Source organism: Podarcis erhardii (assembly GCF_964252035.2).
Source record: "Podarcis erhardii genome assembly, chromosome: 16".
Classification (NCBI taxonomy): Eukaryota; Metazoa; Chordata; class Lepidosauria; order Squamata; family Lacertidae; genus Podarcis; species Podarcis erhardii.
In genome coordinates, this window is record NC_138514.1 from 23,739,925 (window position 1) to 23,764,722 (window position 24,798).

The window sequence follows — 24,798 nt, forward strand, 5'->3', positions numbered from 1 at the left end:
AGATAGCATTTTTGTTATCATCACTTGGACCACGCTTTAGCGCATTTGTAAGTTTGATGGATCATAGACAAGGTCTGACTTTTAAAGACTTGATTGGTTATTTAAAAGAAGAATGCAGAGATAGAGCTGAATCTCCAGTGAGAAATGCTAGAAGCAAAGACAGCAGTTATGCATCTAGGCAATTTACAAAGTCCAAAGAGATGCCTAAGAAAGTGATTTGTTTCAATTGTAACAAAGAAGGACACATTGCAAAGAATTGCAAGGCTCCTAAAGCCAAGAAACCCCACCCCTTTCAGCCAAAAGGGGAAAAGAAGGGGAAATGCGAATGCACATGGCTACTGCAAGAAAGGAATTTAGCTGTCCAGAATCGTGAAAATAGACGTAATAAATGGATAATTGATTCAGGTGCCAGCTCACATTTTTCATATAAAGAGGACTATTTTAATGAGATAAATGATGAAGAAGGATCTGAAATTGAAATTGCAGATGGGAACATTGTTAAAGCAAAAGGTGCAGGTTCCATGAGTCTGAAATGCAATATAAACAATGAATGCATTGAGAACACAATCTCTAGAGTTTTGTATGTACCAGAGCTGAGCTGCAATTTAATCAGCGTGTCCACACTGGACAAGAAAGGTTTCCAGATCACATTTGGAAATGGAGAATGCAAGGTGACTAGAAATGGCAAAGTGTTTGCTCAAGCAGAGCTAATCAATGGTGTATATGAGCTTGATTTTTCAGAGAATCAGTCTGCAAAGGTGGCACATTCCAGCCAGAAGGATGAAGCAGATCTGGACCTGTGGCACAGAAGGCTTGGACATAGAGACACCAACGTCATTCTGGATCTACAGAAAAGAGATCTTGTAAGAGGTTTGCAGGTAAAGCAGAGCAACAAAGCTCCAGCAAAGTGCATAAGCTGTATTACTGAGAAGGCTGTAAAACCTTCATTTCCACGTTGTGCAGAACAAAGAAGCAACAAAGTGCTTGACATAGTGCACACTGACATATGTGGACCCATGAATGTTCCCTCACTGGGAAAGAATAGATATATTTTAATATTTCTGGATGACTTTTCAAGATTTTGTGTTGTATATTTTCTCAAAGAGAAGAGTGAGACAGTGGACAAGTTCCAGGAATACATTGCCATGGTCAAGAACAAATTCCAGAGAGCTCCAGCTGTGCTAATGAGCGACAATGGAGGTGAGTACTGCTCAAATGAAATGCAGGCTCTCCTGGCCAAGGAAGGAATTGCACACGTAACCACAATTCCTTACACACCACAGCAGAATGCCATAGCTGAGAGAAAGTTTAGGTCCATTATGGACATGACAAGGTGCATGCTAAAGGATGCATGTTTGCCACAGAAGCTGTGGGCCGAAGGAGTGTACACATCGGTCTATTTGCAGAATAGACTGCCAACTAAAGGTGCAGAGCGCACACCATTTGAACTTTGGCATGGGAAAGCTCCCAATCTGTCGCAGATACGTGTGTTTGGAAGTCCGTGTTACTTCCACGTGCCCAAGGAACACAGACACAAGCTTGACTCCAGGGCAAAAGCAGGTATCCTTGTGGGATACGCCTCTGGAGGCAAAGGATATAGAATTATGGACTTACAAACTGGTAAGACAAATGCATACCATGCGGTTTATGTTGATGAATATGGAAAGGTAGACACTAAGAACACTGTTGTGGATTCTTCAGATGAGTCAGAAAGGACTCAAGAGTTTGTATATTTCCCTTTTGAGACCCCACAAAGTACTAATCTGCCTTCGAGTGTTACAGCGCCCCCTACAGGCGACGCACCAGAAGACGCAGAGGACCAGAACCCTGGCGGCACCAGAGACGAAGAGGAGGACTCAGATGGGGACATGCCTGCGTTGGAGGAAGATGAGGAAGCTGATGCGGTCGCAGAACCAGAGGTCAGGCGCTCGTCCAGAACCAACAAAGGTGTCCCACCATTACGGTTGTCCTACTTTGCAGGGTCGGCGTTTCCACAAGAACCTTCCACTTGGGAAGAGATACAGGAGATGCCAGCTGCAGAAGCCAGTCTCTGGAGGAAGGCCGCGCAGGAGGAGATGGATGCACTGCATCAGAACAAGACCTGGACACTCACTGAGCTGCCTCCCGGTAAGAAGGCCATTGGCAGTAAATGGGTTTTCAAGGTTAAGAAGGGGTCAGAAGGAGAAGTGCAGCGCTACAAAGCTAGACTTGTAGCACAGGGATTTTCACAGCGTTTTGGTGAAGACTATGATGAAGTTTTTGCACCAACCGTGAGGTACAGCAGCGTAAGAATGCTTTTAAGCATTGCAGCCTCCAAGAAAATGAGAGTGAAACACATAGACATTGCTACCGCTTTTCTACACGGGCAGATTTCTGAAGAAATCTATATGAAACAGCCTAAAGGTTTTGTGAAACCACATGAGGCACATTTAGTGTGCAAACTGCAGAAAGGACTTTATGGACTTAAACAGGCTGCTAGAGCCTGGAACCAGAAGTTGCATAAAATGCTGACGCAACTTGGGTACAAGCAAGGCGACGCTGACAAGTGCTTGTACAGTAAGTCAAATAATGGACAATTCTCATATATCTTAGCATTTGTTGATGACCTGATTATTGCCACAGCAAGTGAGAAAGACTATACACAGATAGTAAAACACCTTAGCAAAGAGGTGGAGGTCAAGGAGCTAGGAGATGTCCAGTACTACCTCGGGATCCAGGTGGAAAGAGAAGAGGACGGCTCATTTCTTCTCAGCCAAAGACAGAAGATCCACGAGCTGATTGAGCACATGCAGATGCAAGACGCACATCCAGTTGCTACACCGATGGCTACTGACTTCCTGAAGAATCAGCAGGATTCGAAGCAGTTGCCAGACAACAATGACTACAGGTCGGCGATTGGTAAACTTTTGTATTTAGTTACCACATGTAGACCTGACTTAGCAAATGCTGTGGGGATTCTTAGCAGAAAAGTGAATTCTCCCACTGAGCATGATTGGGCAGGTGTAAAGAGGGTGGTGCGATATTTGAAGGGTACCATGAATTGTAAATTAAGGTTACCAGCCGTCAGAGACCCTAAGTTGGTTGGGTATACTGATGCGGATTGGGCTGGGGATAATGCTGATTATAAATCAACAAGTGGTCATGTTTTCATGTTTGGTGATGGACCTGTTTCATGGGGCAGTTATAAACAGAGCTGTGTAGCATTATCTTCCACAGAATCAGAATACGTTGCAGCAACAGAAGCCTGCAGAGAGATCGCCTGGCTTGATCAACTCATAAAGGACTTTGGGTTGGTGAGAAAAGGGCCTGTCAGCTTGCTAGAGGACAATCAAAGTTGCCTGAAGCTGACGCAGAGTGAGAAGTTCCTGGCCAGAACAAAACACATTGGGGTTAAATACCACTACATACGCCAGATGATCCAGGATGGACTTGTGGAACTATCCTACTGCAGCACCCAAGAGATGACTGCTGACATCCTGACGAAACCCCTACCAAGAGAGAGTTTCCAGAATCTACGTGTCAAGCTGGGACTCTGGGTGGTTGAATAAAGTTGTTTATGTTTTGTGTATGTTGTATTGCCTGAGAAGGGGTATGTGGGATGTAAACACAGGAGCAGTCAATGACAACATTCCTAGAGTGTACATGTTAGAACATGGGGAGGGATGTCTGTCCAGCAAGCAGGTAAACTTCCTGGGGACGGACTTCCTCCGCATGTAACCAGAGGTGGGTGTGGCCTCACCTGTGCAGGTAATGATAAAAGCACAGGGCAGGCAGCCACTCTCTCTCTTGCCTCTTGCCTCTTGCCCCTTGCCTCTCTGCCATCTTCATCTTCTGAAGGAGCAACATGCCCTCTTGGCTCTCAGCCAAGAGAGGACAGTACTATCTTCCTATAAGTGCATGTTTCTAAGTGCATGTAACCTTTTTAAGCCTGCCTACCTTCTGGGATCATATTGTGAACAGAACGTGAGTAAACTCTTTTATACTTTTATAAAGACTGTGTCGTGTCTTGTATTTTAAGAGGGAACAAAAGGGGAAATTACCAGAGTAATTATTATAGAGGTTCTAGCGAACCTGTGCAAGCGTTACCGTTGCGAACTTTAAAGGGGAATGTCTATAAACTCTGCTGATATTTTGGGAACTTGTTAGCACAAGTTGGATAAGGATATAATTAGTCAATATATCCTCTCCTGCACCCCAGAACATTCCCACAGGGCTGGTGAGTGTGGGCCCAGCCCCCTAGGTCAGGTGGAAAGGCCCTTGCAGGGAACGGCCTTCACTCCCCACAGCTGGGCAATGTTCCTCTGGCCTCAAACATATTTGTGTATGCAATTTTGAACATATTTTGCCTGCATTTTTGCATGCTATTTTCACTAATATATTCCTTGAAATATATGCATTTTTGTAAACACTGTTTGGTTGGGGAACTGCATCATAAAATCCAGACGAGTGCATATTTTGAAGGATGTCTGTGTTTCGGTTTTCATATTGTTTCAGAGCATGTGGACTGAATAGATTTGGCTTCAGATGCAAACTGTATCAATTACTCCCCCATCCCTAGTCAGTCACCAAAGTCCATACAGAAATTCTCTGTGGGTTTGCACTTCAGATTGATGATAGCAGACATTGGAGAGGCACCCAGCACATTCCAGAGCCACTGCCACCCTAAACCCAGGAGTGGAAGGAGACCAAGTCATTGACACAGCATCTTCCAGGGGCATTATTTGCAAAGAAGATATGGCTGTCATGGCAGCAAAAAGCCTTTAGGAAAAGAAACAGGGAGGATAGATGCCTCATCAGTTTCTCCTCATATAATGCTTTTCACTAATGTATGCATGTATATGGACACTCTACAGCAATATATGCATTTTGAATGTATTGCTTTCCTGGCGAGCTGCATTGTAAGATTCAGAGAAGTGAAAATGTCAAAGGATGGCTCTGTTTTGGTTTGTGTATGGATTGGGACAATGCAGATCAGGTAGGGTCATCTTTTGCTTGGAACTGAATCCAATTTCTCTCCAGCCTGACCAAAGGTGGGTCACAACAGCAGTCCTATAACCATAAAGATAGACGGTAAGGAATTAAGAAGTGGGTCCCCAAACACATGCATGGGCAAAAGGGGGGTCCTGGGTCTGCGAAGGTTGAGCACAATTAGACTACACTAGTCTACACTGTGGGATATTTACAGTACACTGCAGTCAAGCCAACAGCTCAGAGTTTTCATGTAAGACTGCTAGAGAGGACTCTGAGAGCCACTCTCACTGTGCCCTGACAGCAGGAGGGTGTAGCCGTGGAGCCACATATTAAAAGTAAAGGGACCCCTGACCATTAGGTCCAGTCGTGGCCAACTCTGGGGTTGTGGTGCTCATCTCGCTTTACTGGCCGAGGGAGTCGGCGTACAGCTTCCAGGTCATGTGGCCAGCATGACTAAGCCGCTTCTGGCGAACCAGAGCAGCACACGGAAACGCCGTTTACCTTCCCGCTGGAGTGGTACCTATTTATCTACTTGCACTTTGATGTGCTTTCAAACTGCTAGGTTGGCAGGAGCAAGGACCGAGCAACGGGAGCTCACCCTGTTGCGGGGATTCGAACCACCGTCTTTCTGATCGGTAAGTCCTAGGCTCTGTGGTTTAACCCACAGCGTCACCTGCATCCCTAGCCACATATTACACATCCTTAAAATTTCATGCAGGGGTCTCTGCCAACCCTACTGGAAATTGCCCCTGGCACCTTCTGCATGCAAGGCTGATGCTGTACCCTTGAGCTATGATCCTTAGACACAAGAGATGCCAGAAAGCCACTGCCCATCATAGTAAACAATACTAGGCTAATATAACGTTCAGAACAAGGCAGCTTCAGGTGTTCATTGACATTCCTTGAAGCTTCCCATCACACACCCCAGATCAGATTTCCCCAAGCCTGTCCGGGATGCTCATTGCACAACCCCTTTTGACTTGCATCTTGCGGCGGATGCCTGCACAATGTCTGGTCAAACACAGCTCATCAACAGCGTTCTGCGGCCCACGAGGGGCTTGATAAACCTCTCCTCTTTGTCCTAGATGCGTGGGCTAGCAGAAAACAGTCTGAAGAGCAGCGCCAATGGCTTGGCAGGCCCCCGAACACACAGCTGGTAGACTGTGGCTTGGCCTGGTGGGTCACAAGTGGTGTCTTCGCTTCTTCCGTCACCCTCCCTGCATAATCCATAAAAGAGGCATCTCGGTCGCTCCTGGGACTCCCGGCTCTCTGCAAAAGCCTGCAAGTAAAGCCTTTGCTCCGTTGGATCCGCTTCCTGGCTCTGCGTTGTTTCTCGCTTCTCGCATTCTAATCAGATTGCCCCCCAAAGGCAGGGGGAAAGCTACACCAGATGCGTGTAACCCTGCCAGGGTCGAGCCTGCAAGCCAGCCACATCCTGGCCAAGGTTCACACCATCTGCTTTGTGTGTGGACACTCGCCCTTGCAGAAGGCAGGAGGAGGAAACCTGAGAATCCGAGGGTGGAGAGGGGGAGACAAGAAATGATTTCCTCCTTCCAACTCCCCAGCTACCTGGAGAGGAAGGTCCTGCCACAACTGCCCATTTCCCTTGGACGTCTGAAAGCAGATGCCTCCTATGATTGGGAAAGCTGTTAAAATCAGGGCTACGTGTTTTGTTTTGTTTAAAAAAACAAAACCCACAAACCCCTCTAAATCTGACACTTGCCAAAACCTTAACATTAAAACCAGGCAGCAAACTTGAAATGTGAAGATTTGATTCATCCTGCAGGCACCTGCATCCCTGGGCATCTGTGTTAAACATACAAATATGTTCATGGGGAAGGACCAGAACGCAGTGGCAGAGCATCTGCTGGGCATGCTTAAGGTTCCAGGTTTGGTCCTCAATGGTACCTCCAGGTAAAGGTGGAAGAGACTCCCCTGCTTGAAGAGCTGCTTGCAATACTAAGCTAGATGGACCAATAGTCTGACTTGGTATAAGGCAGATTCCTGTGCCTTACTGGACCAGCATCCTGTTTTCTGCAGTAGGTGAATTGATGGCTTTGGGAACACCATGAGCAGGGCCTGAAGGCAATAGCCCCTTCCTGTTGTCAGTGGCATAACACGGGTTGCCAGTGCCAGGGGCATGGCAGGGGTGGGTAGCAGGGAACAAAACAGAGCACACATGTGCATTCAACTGCGCATCACCCAGGAGATTGCAGCCACAGAGATAAGAAAAGAAGAGTAATTCTGTTGTCTGGGGAGATCACTTGCTGGTTCACTGGTTTTCAACGGAGTTCTTGAATTGCACAGCTGTATTGAGGCAGCACCGGCTGATGAAATTGTGCACCCCTAAAAATTTTGTGCCTGGGGGAACCGCTCTTGTGCCCCCTCACTATGTCACTGCCTGCTGTTGCTCCCCATCAACTGATATTCTGTGGCCCCTGATCTGGGAGGATTGCATACTGCCATCATGGCAAGCAGCCATTGGCAGGCTTTCCCTCCATGAATTTCCTCCCTAATCCCTCTTTTAAGCCACCCAGACAACTGGGCATCACCACCCACAACCTTGTGGGCAGCAGATTCCACAAATGAGTTATGCACTGTAGTGGGAAGATGAACTTCCTTTTGCCTGCTTCTGCATCTCCCGCTGTTCAGCTTTATTAGGTGATTCCCAGTTCGAGCATTCTGAGAGGCTGCCTCTCAGTCCTCCACACTAGAGATAGGGAACCCTTTTTCAGCCTGAGGGTCACAACCCCTCATGGGGAAACTTCCAAGGACCACATGCCCTTGGATGACCACCAACCTGGGTAGATTTAAGAGAGAATTGGACAAATTAATGGAGGAGGAGAGGGCTATTGATGATTACTAGCCACTATGGCTGTGTCCTGCCTCTACAGTTGGAGAAAGCAATGCTTCTGTGTACTTGCTGCTGGAAACCACAGGAGAGGAGAGTTCTCTTGTGCTCAGGTCCTGCTTGTGGGTTTCCCTTTATGGCATCTGGTTGGCCACTGTGAGAAACAGGCTGCTATTATACGTAGATGGGTCACTGGCCTGAACCAGCCCAGGCTCTTCTTATGCCCATGGTGTCCAGAGACAAAAATGGGCAGGGCAATAGATGTGGCTTTTCCCCTTTGTACAATATGCTCCAGTATGCACAAGAAACTGAGGTTTCTATAGAGCAAACAGTCAGGCAATGTGACTTCATGCATCCAGGCTTCCAGCAGGAGCATCACTTCCGCTTATCAGAACAGAGCAGGGTGGTGAGATCCAGGCAACGAAGTGTGCCACTCCATCCTGACTGCCACCCTGCCCCACCCCATCCTGGTGAGTATCAGCACTGCTGCTTCAGGGAGGCTGGCTCTGTCACGGCATCATGCCAGCCGCTCCTGATCCTCAGACATGTCTCTCCATCCTCCATCGAGGCAACAAAGAGGCGTTATCACCAGCCAGGTGCTGTTAAGAACACAAGAAGAGCCTGCTGGATCGGACCAATGGCCCTTCTCTAGGTGTGGCTCAGAGACAGTCCCAAGACCAGGTGGAGAAGCCTGGAGGGCCCACATCCAAATCCCTGCTCTAAACCATACATAATTTTATAAACTTTGATACAACCCACGGCCGGGAGGCAACCTGAACCGGGGGCTGCTCATTTGCACAGCTGAACGTGTGTGAACCAGCCCATTCCCACCAGGGAAATCTGATTCCTGGCAGTTCCATTTCCGGCTGTACAGCGGAGTCCAAATCAAAATTGCGGATGCAGAATTTGTTGTGGCACTAATTAAAAAAAAGTAAAGAAAAATAGCAGAGCCTTTTCCTGTTATCCAAATGAGAGTCTAGCAATTTGGCCACAAATCCTGTTGACAATCTGGCATTCCACTTCTCCGGATCTAGGTGTGTGTCGAATGCGTCCTGGCCATGACATGTTATTTCAGGATTTCTAAAGCCTGGGAAACGAGGTAGTGACCAAGCCAGAGCTGGAGAATTTGTGGCTTGGGCTCCCTTGTCTTCCCAACAGCTGCTTTCCCAACAGTTTAACTCAAACCTCCCTGCCCCTTTGGGAATAAACTTGGTGTTTCTCCCTCCCTCCCTCCCTCCCTCTCTCTCTCTCTCTCTCTCTCTTTCTTTCTGACACACACAGGGAACAAGGCTGCAGTCTCACTCGCTTTCTTTTTCTCTCACACACACACATGTGGAGTTTCCCAAGAAAGCTATTCTGGAAGCTTTGCTATTGTCTAAACTTCCTGAGCAAAGTAGTCATAGTTTTTTGTTTTTTGTTTTTAAAATCAGGCTCATCTCCAAATTATGGATTAAACTGACTCTGACTGTCTCGCTCTCTCTCTCCATGCATACGCGTGCACACATGCGTGCACGCACACGCACGCACACACACACACACACACACACACACACATATATACACATAAATGGGTCCAATCCTGTGTCTCCACTTCCCCCTGGTCTAAATCTGCTTCCCAGGTGGAAACCACAGACAGGGGCTCTGCCTCTTTGCTGTGGCTTTGGTTTAAGTGGCCACTTCCTAAGCCACAGGATGATGAATGGAGGCTTCGAGCCAAGAACGGTCTGGCGAACATTTGAAGGAGAGCCGGCAAAACCAGACAGATGCAATAGCTCAGGCAGCAAAAGACTCTACGCTGTTCTGTGGCGCTGGATTGATAGCAATATTCTGGGGGATCCCAGCTCTGAGCATGTTTATGGCACCTGAGTTTGCTTTCTTCTTCCTCTGCCCTCCTCCCTTTTTCCATGTGTGTTGGTTGTGTCTTTTAGATAGAAAGCCTAAGGGCATCAGTTATCTTGTTTGCTTGTTTCTATTGAACTGCAAGCTGCTCTGGGAACCCTTTTGGCAGAAGAGTGTGGGGTCAATAGTATAATTATATCATATAAGAAATGGCAATAAGTAAATGATGTTGAATGCATTTTCAGACCAAATCTCGTATTTTGCCAAAGCTACTACTTACCTAGCTCGTGAGCTGTAGTAAAAGCAGAGGGGAGGCCATCGTCCTCAATGACAGAGCAGCTACGTTTGGGGTCACACATGGTGCCGACATCTGCCATGCCCAAGGTGTCGCAGGTGGTAGCCCCACACAAATCCTGCCAAGAACAAAAGGATGCTCTTTAATCTCATGGCAAGAAAGGTACCCGGGGTTGTTGGCTGCTGAAGCCAAGGTGGTTACAAAAGAGAAACTTTGCTTGGGTTGAGTTTGGCCCAGAACATGCACTTTCAAGGCAACCACAATTTATCTCTATTATTTGTGTATACCCCCACCCTTCGAAATACAATCTTTCCAAGGCGGTTTACAACAGGAGAAATAGTTGTGATTTCTGCATCGCTAGGGGTTGGACTAGACGACCCTTTGAGTCGCTTCCAACTCCACAGTTCCATGAAATAAAAACAACAGCAAAGAACGAAAAGGTATGTCGGCAAACATTTCTGCAGAAGAACCTAAAAACTGAATCAGCATACAGTCAGGAAGCCTTGCACACAGAAAGCCTTGTGGAACACAGAGACCTTCAATGCATGTCTAGAGAAGGTGAAAAGAGGGAGTCCATTGGGAAGGGAGTTCCACAGCTGTGGAGACACCACTGAGCAGGCCTTGCAGCTGCCAAGTCTATACTAACTAATAATAGCAACAAGCAAGACAGCAGGGTCTCTGAAGCTGATCACAGGCACGGGGATCAATGGTAGATCCAACTGTCCATACCAAAGCTCTGCATCCATAGAAGGGAAATGTTTTGCCAATAAGAGTCATAACTAGGGATGGGAGGATCAGTCTATTTTGGGTCTGTGTCATTCTCACACACGTTGACTCAAATGCCCATTCTCTTGTGTTTTCTGCCATTGCTTTTAAAACACATAAAGTCTGCATTTAAGTGGTACGCCTTTCCTCCAAGTATATACATTTTTGCATGTGTCCCCCCCCATAACGCACAATCATTTACGCATTTTTGCAAAATTCTGAGAAATGCTCTATCTGCAGGATAACTGCATTCCAATCCACATATTAGTCTGGGAAGTAAAAAATTAGACCAGTTCACTTTAAAATGCAATCCAGATGAAATTCTACAGCACCTCCCATCTTAACTTCCTCTATCGGCTAATTACTGTGAGTAGAAAAATAATATCCCTGAGCCAACCGACTCTCAAACTTTGGGATTGTTAAAATAGATACAGAGGAAAATTAATCAAATTGAGATGTGCGATTCAAATTTGGTCTACTAGATGCAAAAAAAAATTAAACTAACGTCTGGGGATTAGGAGCCCCAAATCTTAAGCTTATTAGTTTCATAATAGATCTGACCCTGACTACAGCAGTCAAGCTATCCCTGTCCAGGAACAGCCATTGTTGGTGAACCAGACAAGCTGGGAAAAGGCACGCCAAGCCACGGAGGACACCTGCGATTGCTAACCCCTGCATGTCACATTCACACTTTAAAATCCAAACCTGGGTGTATGCCTTGTGGAGCAGCTCAGGTTAGTAAACCTGCCATTCTGAGAATCCCTTGTACCTGTGGAAAAGGTGGAAAATGGGGCTCTCAGTGGCTGGACATGACTCCCGTCTGTAGCATAGGAGCCAAGTCTTAGGGGCCAAGGTTCCTTCAGGCCCCCAAATAAAATATTTGAAGTTGCTGGGGCCTCCCAAAATTGATGGGAATTGCCCATTCAAAGGGTGTGTGCATGCTGTATCTTGTGATCAATTATGCAAGGTGGGGCTTACCTCCCTCCCCCCAATATTTTATTCAAGTTGGCACCCCTGTTCTGTAGCACAAGAGCAGGGCAGGAAGGATTATGGGCATCAAGGCGTGGAAGCAGGAGATAGGTATCAAAAAGCATCGGAAGAACTGGGCAAGGGATGGAAAACCCCCAGGGCCAAAAAGGGAAGCGAGACGGTTTGGCTTTCAAAGCTTGGAAGCGCTCCTTCCTCAATAGAGGAGGCCGTCCCTCCTGCTCTTGACAAGGTGCTGCTGATAGACTTTCCAGCTTTCTTTGCAGCCAAGGAAGCAGGCGAATAAAGGCCTCCGTGGTGCGCACATGTGTGCGAGAGATGCTCTCTCGATCGGCAAAGGGCAAGCAAAAAGGAAAGGGTTTTGGCTCCCCAGCTAAAAGCCTGGAGGTTAGCTACTTCCTTGCAGCTCTCGTCCTCTCATCTCGCAAGCATGAAAGCCCCAGGCCGTGACCCGCCCAGCTGGAAAAGACAAGAGCATCAGCCTCCAGCGTCAGAGGCACCGTGGGGGATTTCTGCCACATCCTCATCTTAAGCGATAAGCCCTCTTGCTGCTGTCAGGAGCCAGGGCTGACATCATGGCTTGCAGATGTTGCCTGCCGAGGCCAGCGCGTGAGCTTCAGTTAGGGCAGTGCCGGCATGAGCGTTCTTACAAATTGCTTCCATATCCTCTGGTCGCAAGAGCAGAGCGAACAGATTCAAGGCATGCCCTCAGGAACAACGTTAAACTAAAACAACAATGGGAACGCGTGCTGTCATGTTCCGCGATCACAGTGTGGAGCCCGAAGGAGAGGGTGCAGAGTGCAGCAGGTTATGGCAGGGTGGAGAACACCTTAATAACACCTTACCCAAACGCAGCATAGCATATCCTCTTGGGGTTACACCAAGGGCATGGATCCCACCTCCTCTTGTGATCATTTTGGATTTTTGGGGGTGCTCCCTGGGGACAGCAAGGAGCTCTGGGGGTGGGGGAAAATGAAAGAAAAACCTTGCTGGATCAGGCCAATGGCCCAGCCGGTCCAGCATCCTATTCTCACAGTGGCTGACCAGTTGCCCACAAGCAAGGCCTGAGGCCCAAAAGGCCTCTCCCCTCCTGTGGTTTCCAGTAACTGGCATTCAGAAGCATTGCTGTCTCCATCTGTGGCCGCCATGGCAAGTAGCGCTGATAATCCTTCTCCTCTACAAATTTATCTAATCCTCTTTAAAACCATCTAGGTCAGGCACAGGCAAACTCAGCCCTCCAGATGTTTTGGGACTACAACTCCCATCATCCCTGACCACTGGTCCTGTTAGCTAGGGATGATGGGAGTTGTAGTCCCAAAACATCTAGAGGGCCGAGTTTGCCTATGCCTGATCTAGGTTGTCATCCTTGTCTCCCGAGAGAGCAAGCTTCGCAGTTTAACTCAATGCTGCCTGAAGAAGGCCTTTCTATTATCTGTCCCAAACCTTCCAACATTCACTAAGTCCCTGTGTTATGAGAGGAGAAAAAAACTTTCCTCTAATCATCGTTTCGGTTGCCCTTTTTCAACTCCATCGCATCCTTTTTGAGGTGAGGCAACCAGAATTCTCCACTGTATTCCAAATGCAGCCGCAGTACAGATTTGTCATAATGATACTGGCAGTTTTGTTTTCGTTTTCTGATAACAGGTGACCTAACTCTACATCACCACGTCTTTTTGGCAATTTTGCCTATCTGTGAAGAGGGCCTTTCTTCTGTCAAGTCCTGAACGCCCTGAGAATCAGCGCCATGCCTCTGCACCAGCAGCACACAGTCAGCTGACGGGATGATCCCACCAGGAGAGCATTCCTTTCCAAACATCATAGAGGTGGCTGACCTCCAGGACTGGGCTTGCATCCTGAGTCATCCAATCCCACTCAGGTCCCTGCGTGTGCTTCTCCTTCTCAGAGGCAAATGCAGCCTCCTCCTTTCCTGTGTGGATCATTTCCTTTGAAGTGCACCCACACAAGAGAGTGAGGTGGGGAGAGAGAGGAGGAAGATAAATGGCTGCATGGAATTCACACATGGGCATTCTTCAACCTTTGGGGAAGATGCATCGTATTTCAACGCTATCGTCTTCTGCAATCTCGCCGACAGCTGAAGGAATCCAGGATGAAGATGCTCGGGATGTGAGCCACCAGGAGCCGGCCGTGATAAGTCATAAATATTACACAAAAGAATCAGAACTGGAGGAGTTGGGATACCAGTAGGCTAACTAATGCTCGTGGGGAATGATTGGGTGGGAAAGCAGGGAGCTCAACAGTAGGTGGCGCCAGAGCCAATAACAGGCAGGGCCAATTAATTAGAGCAGGCATAGGCAAACTCAGCCCTCCATATGTTTTGGGACTACAACTCCCATCATCCCTAGCTAACAGGATCAGTGGTGAGGGATAATGGGAGTTGTAGTCCCAAAACATCTGGAGGGCTGAGTTTGCCTATGCCAGAATTAGCGCTTCATTCCTATCCTCTAACTTGCTGAGATCTACAAGGGCAACACCAAAACCAGGCATCTCCAAGTCCTCCAGATGTTTTGGATTACAATTCCCATCATCCCTGACCACTGGTCCTGTTAGCTAGGGATCATGGGAGTTGTAGGCCAAAACATATGGAGGGCAGCAGGTTGGGGATGCCTGACCAAGACTAAGGTGGAAGAAGATGGAACCAGGCAGAGGGCCTTCTCGGTAGTGGCGCCCGCCCTGTGGAACGCCCTCCCATCAGATGTCAAGGAAATAAACAACTACCTGACTTTTAGAAGACATCTGAAGGCAGCCCTGTTTAGGGAAGTTTTTAATGTTTGATCTTTTATCATGTTTTGGGAGCCACCAAGAGTGGCTGGGGAAACTCAGTCCAGGGGGCTAGCATGGGCTGCAATTATTAATTGTTGTTGTTGTTGTTGTTGTTGTTGTTGTTATTTATACCCCACCCATCTGGCTGGGTTGGTGGGATGGTGCCCCCATTCACCCAAATGGTTAGCATCCACTGGGATACTAGTGCACAAACAATACAGCTGTTTATCTTCAGGGTGCCATAAGACACTCCCTCCCTCCCCCCCCCTCTCTCTCTGGAATATGCTTCTGCCAAGGTAGCCAAGATTCCTCTCCATGCTGGATGCTAACCAGAGAAGCCCTTCGTCATTGTGACCCAGAGAGAGCTTTCCATTGTCTCTGCGCAAACTCTCCCTAGCCAGCTCATGCTCCTCTCTGTGGCAGATGATGGTCAACGGAGCAGATAATCTGGCACTGGCTTTAACCAAAAAAATAAAATAAAGGGAAAAGGGAAAATGAACGGAGAGCAATGAGCCAAAAACTCTCTCTCCTGTTAGGCAATCACTGGTCCTTAACAGCAATCTGTTAATACAGCTCACTGGTGGGTCTAGAGCCACTACATGTAACTTTTGGCCCTTATGCAGGAGAGGGACATGAGATTTCTTGCCCCAGTAAGAGCCTCAAGATGACTGCAGGGCTGGCTCTAAAGGCCACATCCACACCATGCAGCCAAAGCATGATGATCCCAGCCTGAACAGTCAGAGTGCCTTCCCCCGAGGAATCCTGGGAGCTGTAGTTCAAGGGTCCTGAGAGTTGTTAGGAGACTCCTATTCCTCTTGGTGGGACGCGGGTGGCGCTGCGGGTTAAACCACAGAGCCTAGGACTTGCCGATCAGAAAGGTCGCGGTTCAAATCCCCGCGATGGGGTGAACTCCCATTGCTCGGTCCCTGCTCCTGCCAACCTAGCAGTTCGAAAGCATGTCTAAGTGCAAGTAGATCAATGGGTACAGCTCCGGCGGGAAGGTAAATGGCATTTCCGTGCGCTGCTCTGGTTCGCCAGAAGTGGCTTAGTCATGCTGGCCACATGACCCGGAAGCTGTACGCCGGCTCCCTCGGCCAATAAAGCGAGATGAGCACCACAACCCCAGAGTTGGCCACAACTGGACCTAATGGTCAGGGGTACCTTTACCCTTTACCTTTTTATTCCTCTTGGAGAGCTCTAATTCCCAAAGGTGTTTCACAATCAAGCCCTTTTCCCAGGGAACTGTGGGAATTGCAGCTCAGGGAAGGGAAACAAGGAATCTCCCTAACAACTCTCAGCACCCTTAACAAATCACAGCTGCCAGAATTATTTGCGGTGGAGCTTAAAGTGAAATTGCAGTGGTTTCAATGTATGGTGTGAATGTGGCCCTATTACCCCTCAAGGCACAATGGAGCCCCAGGGCTTTTTCTGCTGAGTCCCAGGACTCAGCTACATTAGTCAAGAAACAGTGTTTTGAATGCATTATAAACATGCAACACCAGATGGCACCAGAGAGCAAAAATAAATTTCTAAGCAATTTTCCATAGTGTTTCTTTTTTCTTTTGTTACCTTGATTTAATTTCTGGCTTATTTTAGCCCCCAGGGGCTAAAAGGGATCACATGAGGTCAAGGTGAGGCAGGACCCCTGCTGGCACATCTTTGCAGAGTATGAGGAGTATCAATTGCATCTTGATGACAGGCCACTTACAGGCTTGCACTAAGGAGCTTTGACAGGCATTTTGAAGCAAGAGATTGGAGGGGGGTGTTCCCCAGGGGCTGTTTTCCTGCAGCCACAGGGGATGGGAATCACATTCATCTCACTGTGGTAGATGGACTTCAGGAGGAAGCTAAGTTCATCCATCAGCAAGATTGTCATGTCCTGATTCTCAGGAGATCAAGATGAGAATCTACCAAATTCCTTGGTCAGCACCCATCTGTGCCCATTTTCTGGAACGATTCAGGCAGGGTGGCAGCTAGCAGAAGAGGAACATGAGTGGGTGGGAATAAACTCTCAGCTCACAAGACAGCTCTGTTGATCACCTATCACACTTTGCAATGACCCATGTTAATATAATTTCCAAGTCAACCTGCCAACTCCACAGAAGGTTCACAGCCAAGGCCATCATGCTGAATACATCCCCTTGCACAGTGATGAGTGTTGTTGCACTCCAGCTCCCATCAGCCCTGACCGTCATAGCCAATTGTCAGAGATGTTGGGAGTTGTAGTTCAGCAACATCTGGAGAACCACAGGTGTCCCCCACCCCTGACATACTGCTTAAAAGCATGGTTGTTTGTGGTTATTTTGGAATCTCACGCTGAAGAATCTAAGCTTTTGAGATTTTGTTAGTTTAAGGACAATGTTCAAGCCCTTGCACATGTAAAGATAACATCTGAGAACACACAGTAACTTCCTGTGAGAGGCTCCAAGTGCAGGGTCACTGGACCTGTGCCCTGCGTGGCTAGCAGGCTAGCCATTCCTCCCTCATGGTATCCAGCTACGCTGCACTCTCTGTTCATCCTCTAGTCGCTTTCACCATTTACGCCCACTCTGAAATACAACATGCCTTGCCAGAGAAACTCCAAACCCTGCAAAATAACTTAGCCACCAGATTCAGATTGAAAGTCAATCTTTACGTTTCAGAAAAAACGTATGCAACAACATTCTTTAGGGACTATCGGTGTAAGATTGCTTGCTTGGGGTTATAAGGCACACCTACCTAGGAGTAAGCCCCACTGAACACAGTGGGAGTCACTGCTGAGTAAACATGCATAAGATTGCAATGCAAATATCACCCCATTTTTTAAAAAAATAAAAAGGTGTCTTTGCATGCAGAAATCTAGCACACGAGAGAAAGGACCAAGGCAGAAACTTCCTTCTGTAAGTTTTAGCTTTCTAAGTGCAGGGAGTTTGGGCTTGTTTGCTTGTCAGTTTTCTATAAAGGGGGGCATTTTAAACATGTCGTTCACCCCCTCTCTCAGGCTGATGTGGCCACCTCATTATGCTGAATGTATAAATAGGTTTGTAAACAGAACCCAGAATGGTTGGGGTTGGCTGTCTCAAGCATCATGTCCTGCTTGTGGCCTTCTCAAAGGAATATGGATAGCTTCAGCTGAGAACGTAAGGAAAAGCTAGCTGGACCCCCTTGGTCTGATCCAGGAAGGCAGATCTTAATGCTCACAGATCTTCCCTGCAAGGTCTATGCAGATTCTCACCAATCTCCAGAAACATTTTCTGCATATACTCTTCCACATCTCTTCTTCTGTTGGAGAAATGCAGTCCACAACAATGAAGCCAAGGCTGGTGGAGTTGTGGACCCACAGGTACTGTGGGATGATAACTCCCATCACCCCTGGCCATTGGCTATGTTGCTTGGGGCTGGTGGGAGCTGGAGTCCAGCGGCATCTGCAGGGCAGCCCAGCTTAGTGTTGAGGCAAAGCTGCCAACTGTGGACACAATCCTAGCTTGCCCCTGCTCCTTGTCCAAACATGCAGCCCAGAGGAAGCAGAGCATGATGGGTCTTTAGTTCCTGAAAAGCTTCTAGGTTCAGAAAGTACAGTCTATAAGTCGTACCTTAGTTAAGTGGAGAGGGAGAAATGTTGCTTTATGGGAACAGCAGAAGAGCTCCGCTGACAGTGGCCCATCTCTGACAGGCATCCTGTTCTCAGGTGCCCCAATGGGGAAGCCCTCATTCAGGACACCCAAACACAAGAGCAGCCCCCCCCCCCTTTCCTGTGGTTTCATCAACTGATATTCAGAAGCATTACTGCCTCTGACCAAAAAATAGAAGTTGGTTGTTTCTTTTGCCTTACTTATTCCTTTTTTCTTCATTTTAGTTCTCCTTGCCTTGCAAGCTGAAAGGATCTCTTGGCTTTTTGCCTAAGACTTGCACTGACATACTGACCCACTTTCTCTAGTGAGCCTTGCCTCCTGGTTGCAGACAGAGATTAACAAGGAGCTTTTAACAGGCCCTCCTTTAATGCCCCCTTGCCCCATCCCAGACATGGGTCACCCAAAGTCATTTTTCCTTGAAGATCGTACAACCCTCATTGACCTAGCATGCAGCTTATGAGGACAGGCCCTGGATCCTGTCTAGTAGCATCGCTTGAGGTTGCTGATGTTAAAGGTAAGAGGTTAAAGGAAAGTCTTTTTTTTTTTTTTTTACAGGAAAGGTGCCTTTCTGTAAACAAATTGCAAGTGAATCATGTAGTGCTGTGACAGAAGGTGCCTATAGTAGCTATTAAGTCAGCCACTGTTTTCAGCCAGACATTTGCAGTATGGAAAGAATAAGACTGCCCTGCCTTACAGGACTGTTGTAAGCAGAGAGATGGGCACATCACTATTTCCTGGCCACGTCTGTTTTGCACACGTTCATTCATAGGTTTTCCCCATCCCATTTCCGCATCGACCTGCCCATTTGAAGATGTAAATCAGGTCAATGTGCATCAGAACTTATGAATGCCGAGTTCCTCAGGCATCCCAAGCTAGGAGGCATCCTGGGATAATGTATATGAAGCATGATCTACCGGTCGATCGCATGATGTCCCTGGTCGATTGCAGGATCCCCCCCCCAAAAAAAAAAGCTCAACAACTTTGGCTCATAGCTTACCCTCCCTAAAGAAAGCTGGAAAACTTTGATCAATACAATGGGTAGATCACTGCTAGTGTGAGTGGATCACAGTCTCTTGGAAGTTGGATGTGCCTGCTCTATATAAATGCTAAATATTGTTGATTGCATTTATACCGTGTTTTCTTCTGTTCTCCAAGAGAACAAACCACAGAACTGGACCTCACCGAGACGGCATTCTGATGTGGTCCCCATGTGGTCCTGCACATGGGGATCTTTCCAATATCACTTTAAAAGTCACTGTTGGTGCATTCTCCCAAGTATCATCATGCAACCAAGCACCTTCTAATTAGAGTAGTGCATCATATGGATCGGTTCCCTCTTTTGAGTGAGCTGAGTGTTTTGCAAACATTATCTTGCTGCAATCCTAGCAACCATCCTGTAAAGTAGGCTCAGTATTATTATCCCCAAACTGCAGATATGGACGGGTGGCTTAAGATCACCCAGAGAGATCCGGGAGATTTCTGCAGGAGAGGACTGTTGTGCTTACATCCTGCTTGTGAGCTTCCCATGGGCACATGGTTGGGCAGTGTGTGAAACAGGATGCTGGACTCTGTTCTAATCTGGCAGGGCTCATCCTATGGGACAGAGTTGCAGTTGCTGGGCTACACCATTACCACCAAAGAATGAGACTTCCAATTCATACCTGCTTAGAAGATCAGGATGAAACAGCTGGAGCATAAAGTCAATTGCAGCTGCCTCCACAGTAATGCAATAAGCTGCCTAACCCTGAGTCAAACTATTGGTCCATCTAGCTCCGCACTGTTTACACTGACTGGCAGCAGCTGCCTCCAGGATTTTAGACAAGCTGTCTCTCCCAGTCCTAGTTGCAGATTCCAGAGATTGAACCAGAGATCTTCCGCCTGCAAAACAGATGTTCCGCTACTGAAGTGCAGCCATTCTCAAGTTTGGGGCCACTCCTGAACTGAGTAACCTGCCTTTCCCAGAACTTCCTGATACCAGAATGAGAAAGCAAAACACCCCAACCCGCCCGCCAGCTGCTCTGCACGGGACTTGTCGACTGCCACTGCAAACTGCCTATCAATTAGCTTGTCGCCCTCCCTCCTTTTTTAATGAAACAAGAGCTCGGGGTTTACGCAACAGCCTTTTTGGCAGGCAGATACATTTTGCGGTATCAAGAGACCACAGATGGAGGAGTTCAAGAAAGGCAGATGTCTCCATTGATCCAGTGCCCTCACATTGGGGTTTGAGGAATGCACAGCTCAGTAATGCGCAAAAAATGCAAGCTGGCTATTATTCGGAAGATGGGACAAGGCCCCAGGAACGCTGCAGCACAAACTCTCCCCAAACATAACCCCATAGGCTGCCGTTTTCATACTTGTGAGCTGCGTACCCACTACACCTTTAAGGCACATTCAAGGGACATTCATTCCCTCAAAGAATCCTGGGCACTGTAGTTCGCCCTTCACAGTGTTACAGTTCCCAACAGCACTTATCAAACTACAGTGCCCAGAATTCTTTGAGGCAGAAAATGTGCTCCAGATGTGCACGGAGCCAGTGTGGTGTAGTGGTTAAGAGCGGTAGTCTTGTAATCTGGGGAACCAGGTTCACGTCTCCGCTCCTCCACATGCAGCTGCTGGGTGACCTTGGGCCAGTCACACTTCTTTGAAGTCTCTCAGCCCCACTCACCTCACAGAGTGTTTGTTGTGGGGGAGGAAGGGAAAGGAGAATGTTAGACTCCTTCTGGAAAAACAAAAAACAAAAAAACCCAGCAACAGATATCAAGGGAGGAAGCGTTCTAGTCACACCTTCTCCCTGACATGTTAGTTTTCTGGATGCAATGATTTTTGTTTTATTTAAGTCTGGCATAAATAAATCTTGCATTGCAGGGGGTGGACTAGATGACCAGTGGTACCCCTTCCAACTCTACAAATTCTATCCTATGATTCTGTGTTTCCTTCCAGCCTCCCTCCCCCACCAGTCTGAAGTCGCATGACTCTGCACCCACGTTTATCTTCTCCATCTGATGTTTGTAAGGATCAGGACACGCAGCTCAGGTTGAACTGAAGGTCAACACTAAATCCGAGCCTTGTAGTCATCACATTGCCTAAATAGCTACAAACTCGTGGAGCCCAATTTCCTGCGATTCCAAAAAAGTGTTTTATTTTGGAACCTACTCAGTGGAAACCCTCATCCTGAAAAGAAAGGGGGAAACGGAGTTACTCATCTGCTCCAGGATAGAATTCCACAGAATCGGGAGGAAAATGAAAATCTAAGACACCTAGCTTTATCTATTAAAAATATGTATTCTTCCTCTATCCCCTCCCACCCTTTTTTTCTTTTTCTTTTCACTGTTCCCTTGGCAGTTGCGAGGCTGAATCACTCTTTCGGATTCCTAACATGCAGAAACTGTTCTTTTCTCTCCCCTTTTCCATAATGGCAGCTTTTTGACAATCCAGCAAATAATATCACATTTGTCACATTCACTTCCGTCGCCACACTGCTGGGATGCAGCAGCTGGGGGAAGCCTCTGGCTCCCTCCTCCCAAAGTCGGTGGAAAAGTTCCAGGTCTCGTTTTCAACAAGGCAAGGGTCTCATGCGCCCCCCGAGCCACATCCTGCTCTAATGCATTCCATCTGAGGCTCCTGCAGTCCCAACTCAATAGACCAGCAGGGAAGGAGCAGCCAAACCTGGCTTGTTCCAGCCTGATATCATGGGAGGAATTGAGGGGACAAGGGAAGGAGTGTTCGTCACAGGGCGGAGTCCCATGTTCACTCACCGCCTCAAAGTCTGCGTCTTTTTCTAGGAGTTTTACAGTCCAATCCCACACGTTTACTCCCAGTGGTGCAGCAGAGGGAGGATGTGAGGGAGCACAGTTTGGGGACCTTTTTCAAAGCATGAGCGATGACATCATCCACTGCAACACCAGAGGAATTGATTGACTCTATTTTCTCCAGCAACTGAATGAGGTTTCAAGGTTGTCGTTTCCCCCACCTCCAGGATTTGTAGGATGTTAGCATTGAGGAAGTTAGAGAACAAGAAAAAATAATCAAGGCTAGGTACTTCCTTCCATTTCTTTGATGAGGTACCTGCTTCACACCAGTCAGATAGGAGCATTGTTGTTGTCATCGTCCTCAACATGTCTTTGCAAGATAGTAACATTTCTAATTGAAAAGGCTGCCATTGCAGTTGGCAGAAAAACTTGTTCTTGAAGCTCAATGTGTTTTCCAAGTTGAACCTCTACAGTCAGAAGTACCATGGAACTCAGCTTACTCCCAGAAAGTGATGCACGGGATTGCAGTCAATGCCATGAACGATGGTCTAACTTGTGAGTATGTCTTTGGTCTGGCTAGGGACTAAAGGAACACACAGTCCCTATAGCTGCACTGCAGTGGTGGCGCATGCAGGGGCCATCTGCAAAATTGGGCGGAGCAATGGATGTGACTCTTACTTTTTTACAATAAGCTGCATACTAGCCAGACAGAAATCAGAGGTTTGACACACCTGCACCTTTCCTGTCCTCCATCCAGGCAAGCAAGGAGCAGAATCGCAGTTCAAATCCAATCAGGCAAAAGCACTCAAAGATGCCATAGAACAGGTTCATTTTGTGCTTCAGACGGGGAGATCCTTAGGGGCCAAACAGAAAGACCTGGGCGGGGGCAAATTTAGCACGCAGGCCTGAGGTTCCCCATCCCTGCCATAGGAGTTGCCATCACGATGCATTCCTGCACTTCAGAATTTGCCATCGCACCAATGTCTCCTCTCAAACAAATCTCACTGAATTGCGTGGGACCCTTCTCCAGGTGAGAGTGCAAACGATTGCAGTCTCTGCCATGTGTTATGAGGACCATGCCTGTGACATGAGTAAAAGCAACAGGCCACCCCAAAACACCTCTGGATCTGCTTCTCCATCCCCCTTGTCCTCGACCCCTTCTCTGAGATTTGCACAAACAGAAGTGCCTATGGAAGTTCGCAGAATAGCTCAAAGCTCTGGAGGGGCTGTGCCTACCCAAAAAAACAACCACCCAAGTCTAGGTGTGAGTCATGCAGGTAGCTGCGGTCATTTGGCTGGAAGTCATGGAAGGGATGAAGAGGGATGGAGTAGTCTCTGAGATATTTCACACACGAGTGGTCATGTGTGTTGTGCTGGTTCCTTACACACACAAATACACAATCACGATGCCTTTCATTCCTACCAAAAGGTTTGTTCTAATCTTTCTCCATCAGCAAATAGAGATGTGGCCTTCCCTATATTCATTGCATCACTGCGATCATTGAGTCATCTAGTCTAATGCCTTGCAATGGAGGAATCGCAGCTATTGTTGGAAATAATGGGAGCTGTTGTCCCACAGCAATTCAAGGACCAGACTATGGCCATGTATCCAGGGTTAAGATGGTGAGGCATTTTTTTGCCTGAGACCCAAGGGAAGAAGCACCTCCTTAATCTTGCCTATCACAGCAGCCGGCTGCACAAACACAGAGGAGGAAGCCTTCACTTAGGCAACAGAACCCTGGAGGAGGAGGAGGAAGGCGACAAGCAAATGGTAGAGATGGAAACAGAATGGTCAGAACGTTTCCCGGTACAAGTTTGGCCAAAGCTCCTGCCGTGTCAAATGAGAAATCCCAGTTGGATGCATACAAATGTTTCCTGCGAGCAAAACTGGGAAGGCTGCCATGGATCAGAACAGTGTGTGTAGCCAAGGTTCAGCCCAAGGATGACAAGGGATTCCTTGAGGAGATTTCCAAGTCAATCACCTGCCTGAAGCCCGTCCAGGTGTAGGGAAGCAAAAACCACTCGTTCTTAGGCGATGATGGCTGCTGAGCGACCGGGTCTAGAGGGAGCAGTTGCATTCCTGTCGGGCACGAAGCCCACAGCATCAAGGAGCAATCGCAGAGGATGCTCAGGCTGTCAGCATCAACATGGAGATGCAGGAGCCCAGGGACTACAGAGGGGAGGAGTTAGGAACAGGCCCAGCCTGGTTTCAGGATGAGAGCCAGTGTGGTGCAGCGGAAAGAGTGCCTGGCTAGGACCTCGGAGACCAGGGATCTAATCCCCACTTGGTCACAAAGCTCACTGGGCTATCTTGAGGGCCAGGCATTGCCACTCCGCCTGACCTACCTCACAGGGTTGTTGTGAAGATGAAATGGGAACTAGAACCTTGGAAGTTGAGAGAGAGAGAGAGAGAGAGAGAGAGAGAGAGAGAGAGAGAGAGAACACAGGCGCGCACACGCAGAGATATAAAATATTGGAAGATCAGGGTTCCAGTGTAGTGGTTAGAGTTTTGGACTAGCATTGTGGAGAACTGGGTTCAAATCCCCACTCAGCCACGAAGTTTACTGGGTGACCCTAGCGGCCAGTCCCTGCCTCTCATCCTAACCTACCCTGTAGGGTTGTTTTGAGGATCAAATGAGGATGGGGAGAACCTTGAGCCCCCTGGAGAACAAAGTGAGAAATAAATGCAATAAGTAATAGATTCCAGAAGGAAATGCATGATGGATGTCAGCAGAGATTGGTCCATTAGGGCAAATTGGGCATTGTCTGCCAACCTTAGGCTGCCCCCACCTGCCTGCCTTCCCACTAACACCCAGTCCGGGGGTGGCACTGCCTGTCATCTTCCTCCTCTCAGAGTTGCCCTTGTATAACTCAGCAGCGAGGAGGAGGAGGACAAGGACCAAGTTAAAATGAATTGGCTCTGTCTGTCATTGGCTTTGGCGCCACCTA

General features: G+C 47.8%; 1 protein-coding gene across 1 annotated transcript in view; it reads right to left on the reverse strand.

Moving 5' to 3' along the window:
• Window positions 1-24,798, reverse strand: part of ADAMTS15 (ADAM metallopeptidase with thrombospondin type 1 motif 15) — a 47,327-nt gene that overhangs the window by 17,166 nt on the left and 5,363 nt on the right. Inside the window, exon 2 of the mRNA XM_081843082.1 lies at window positions 9,942-10,074. Within this exon, the coding sequence (XP_081699208.1) occupies window positions 9,942-10,074 (133 nt within the window). The remainder of the gene's footprint in view (window positions 1-9,941; window positions 10,075-24,798) is intronic.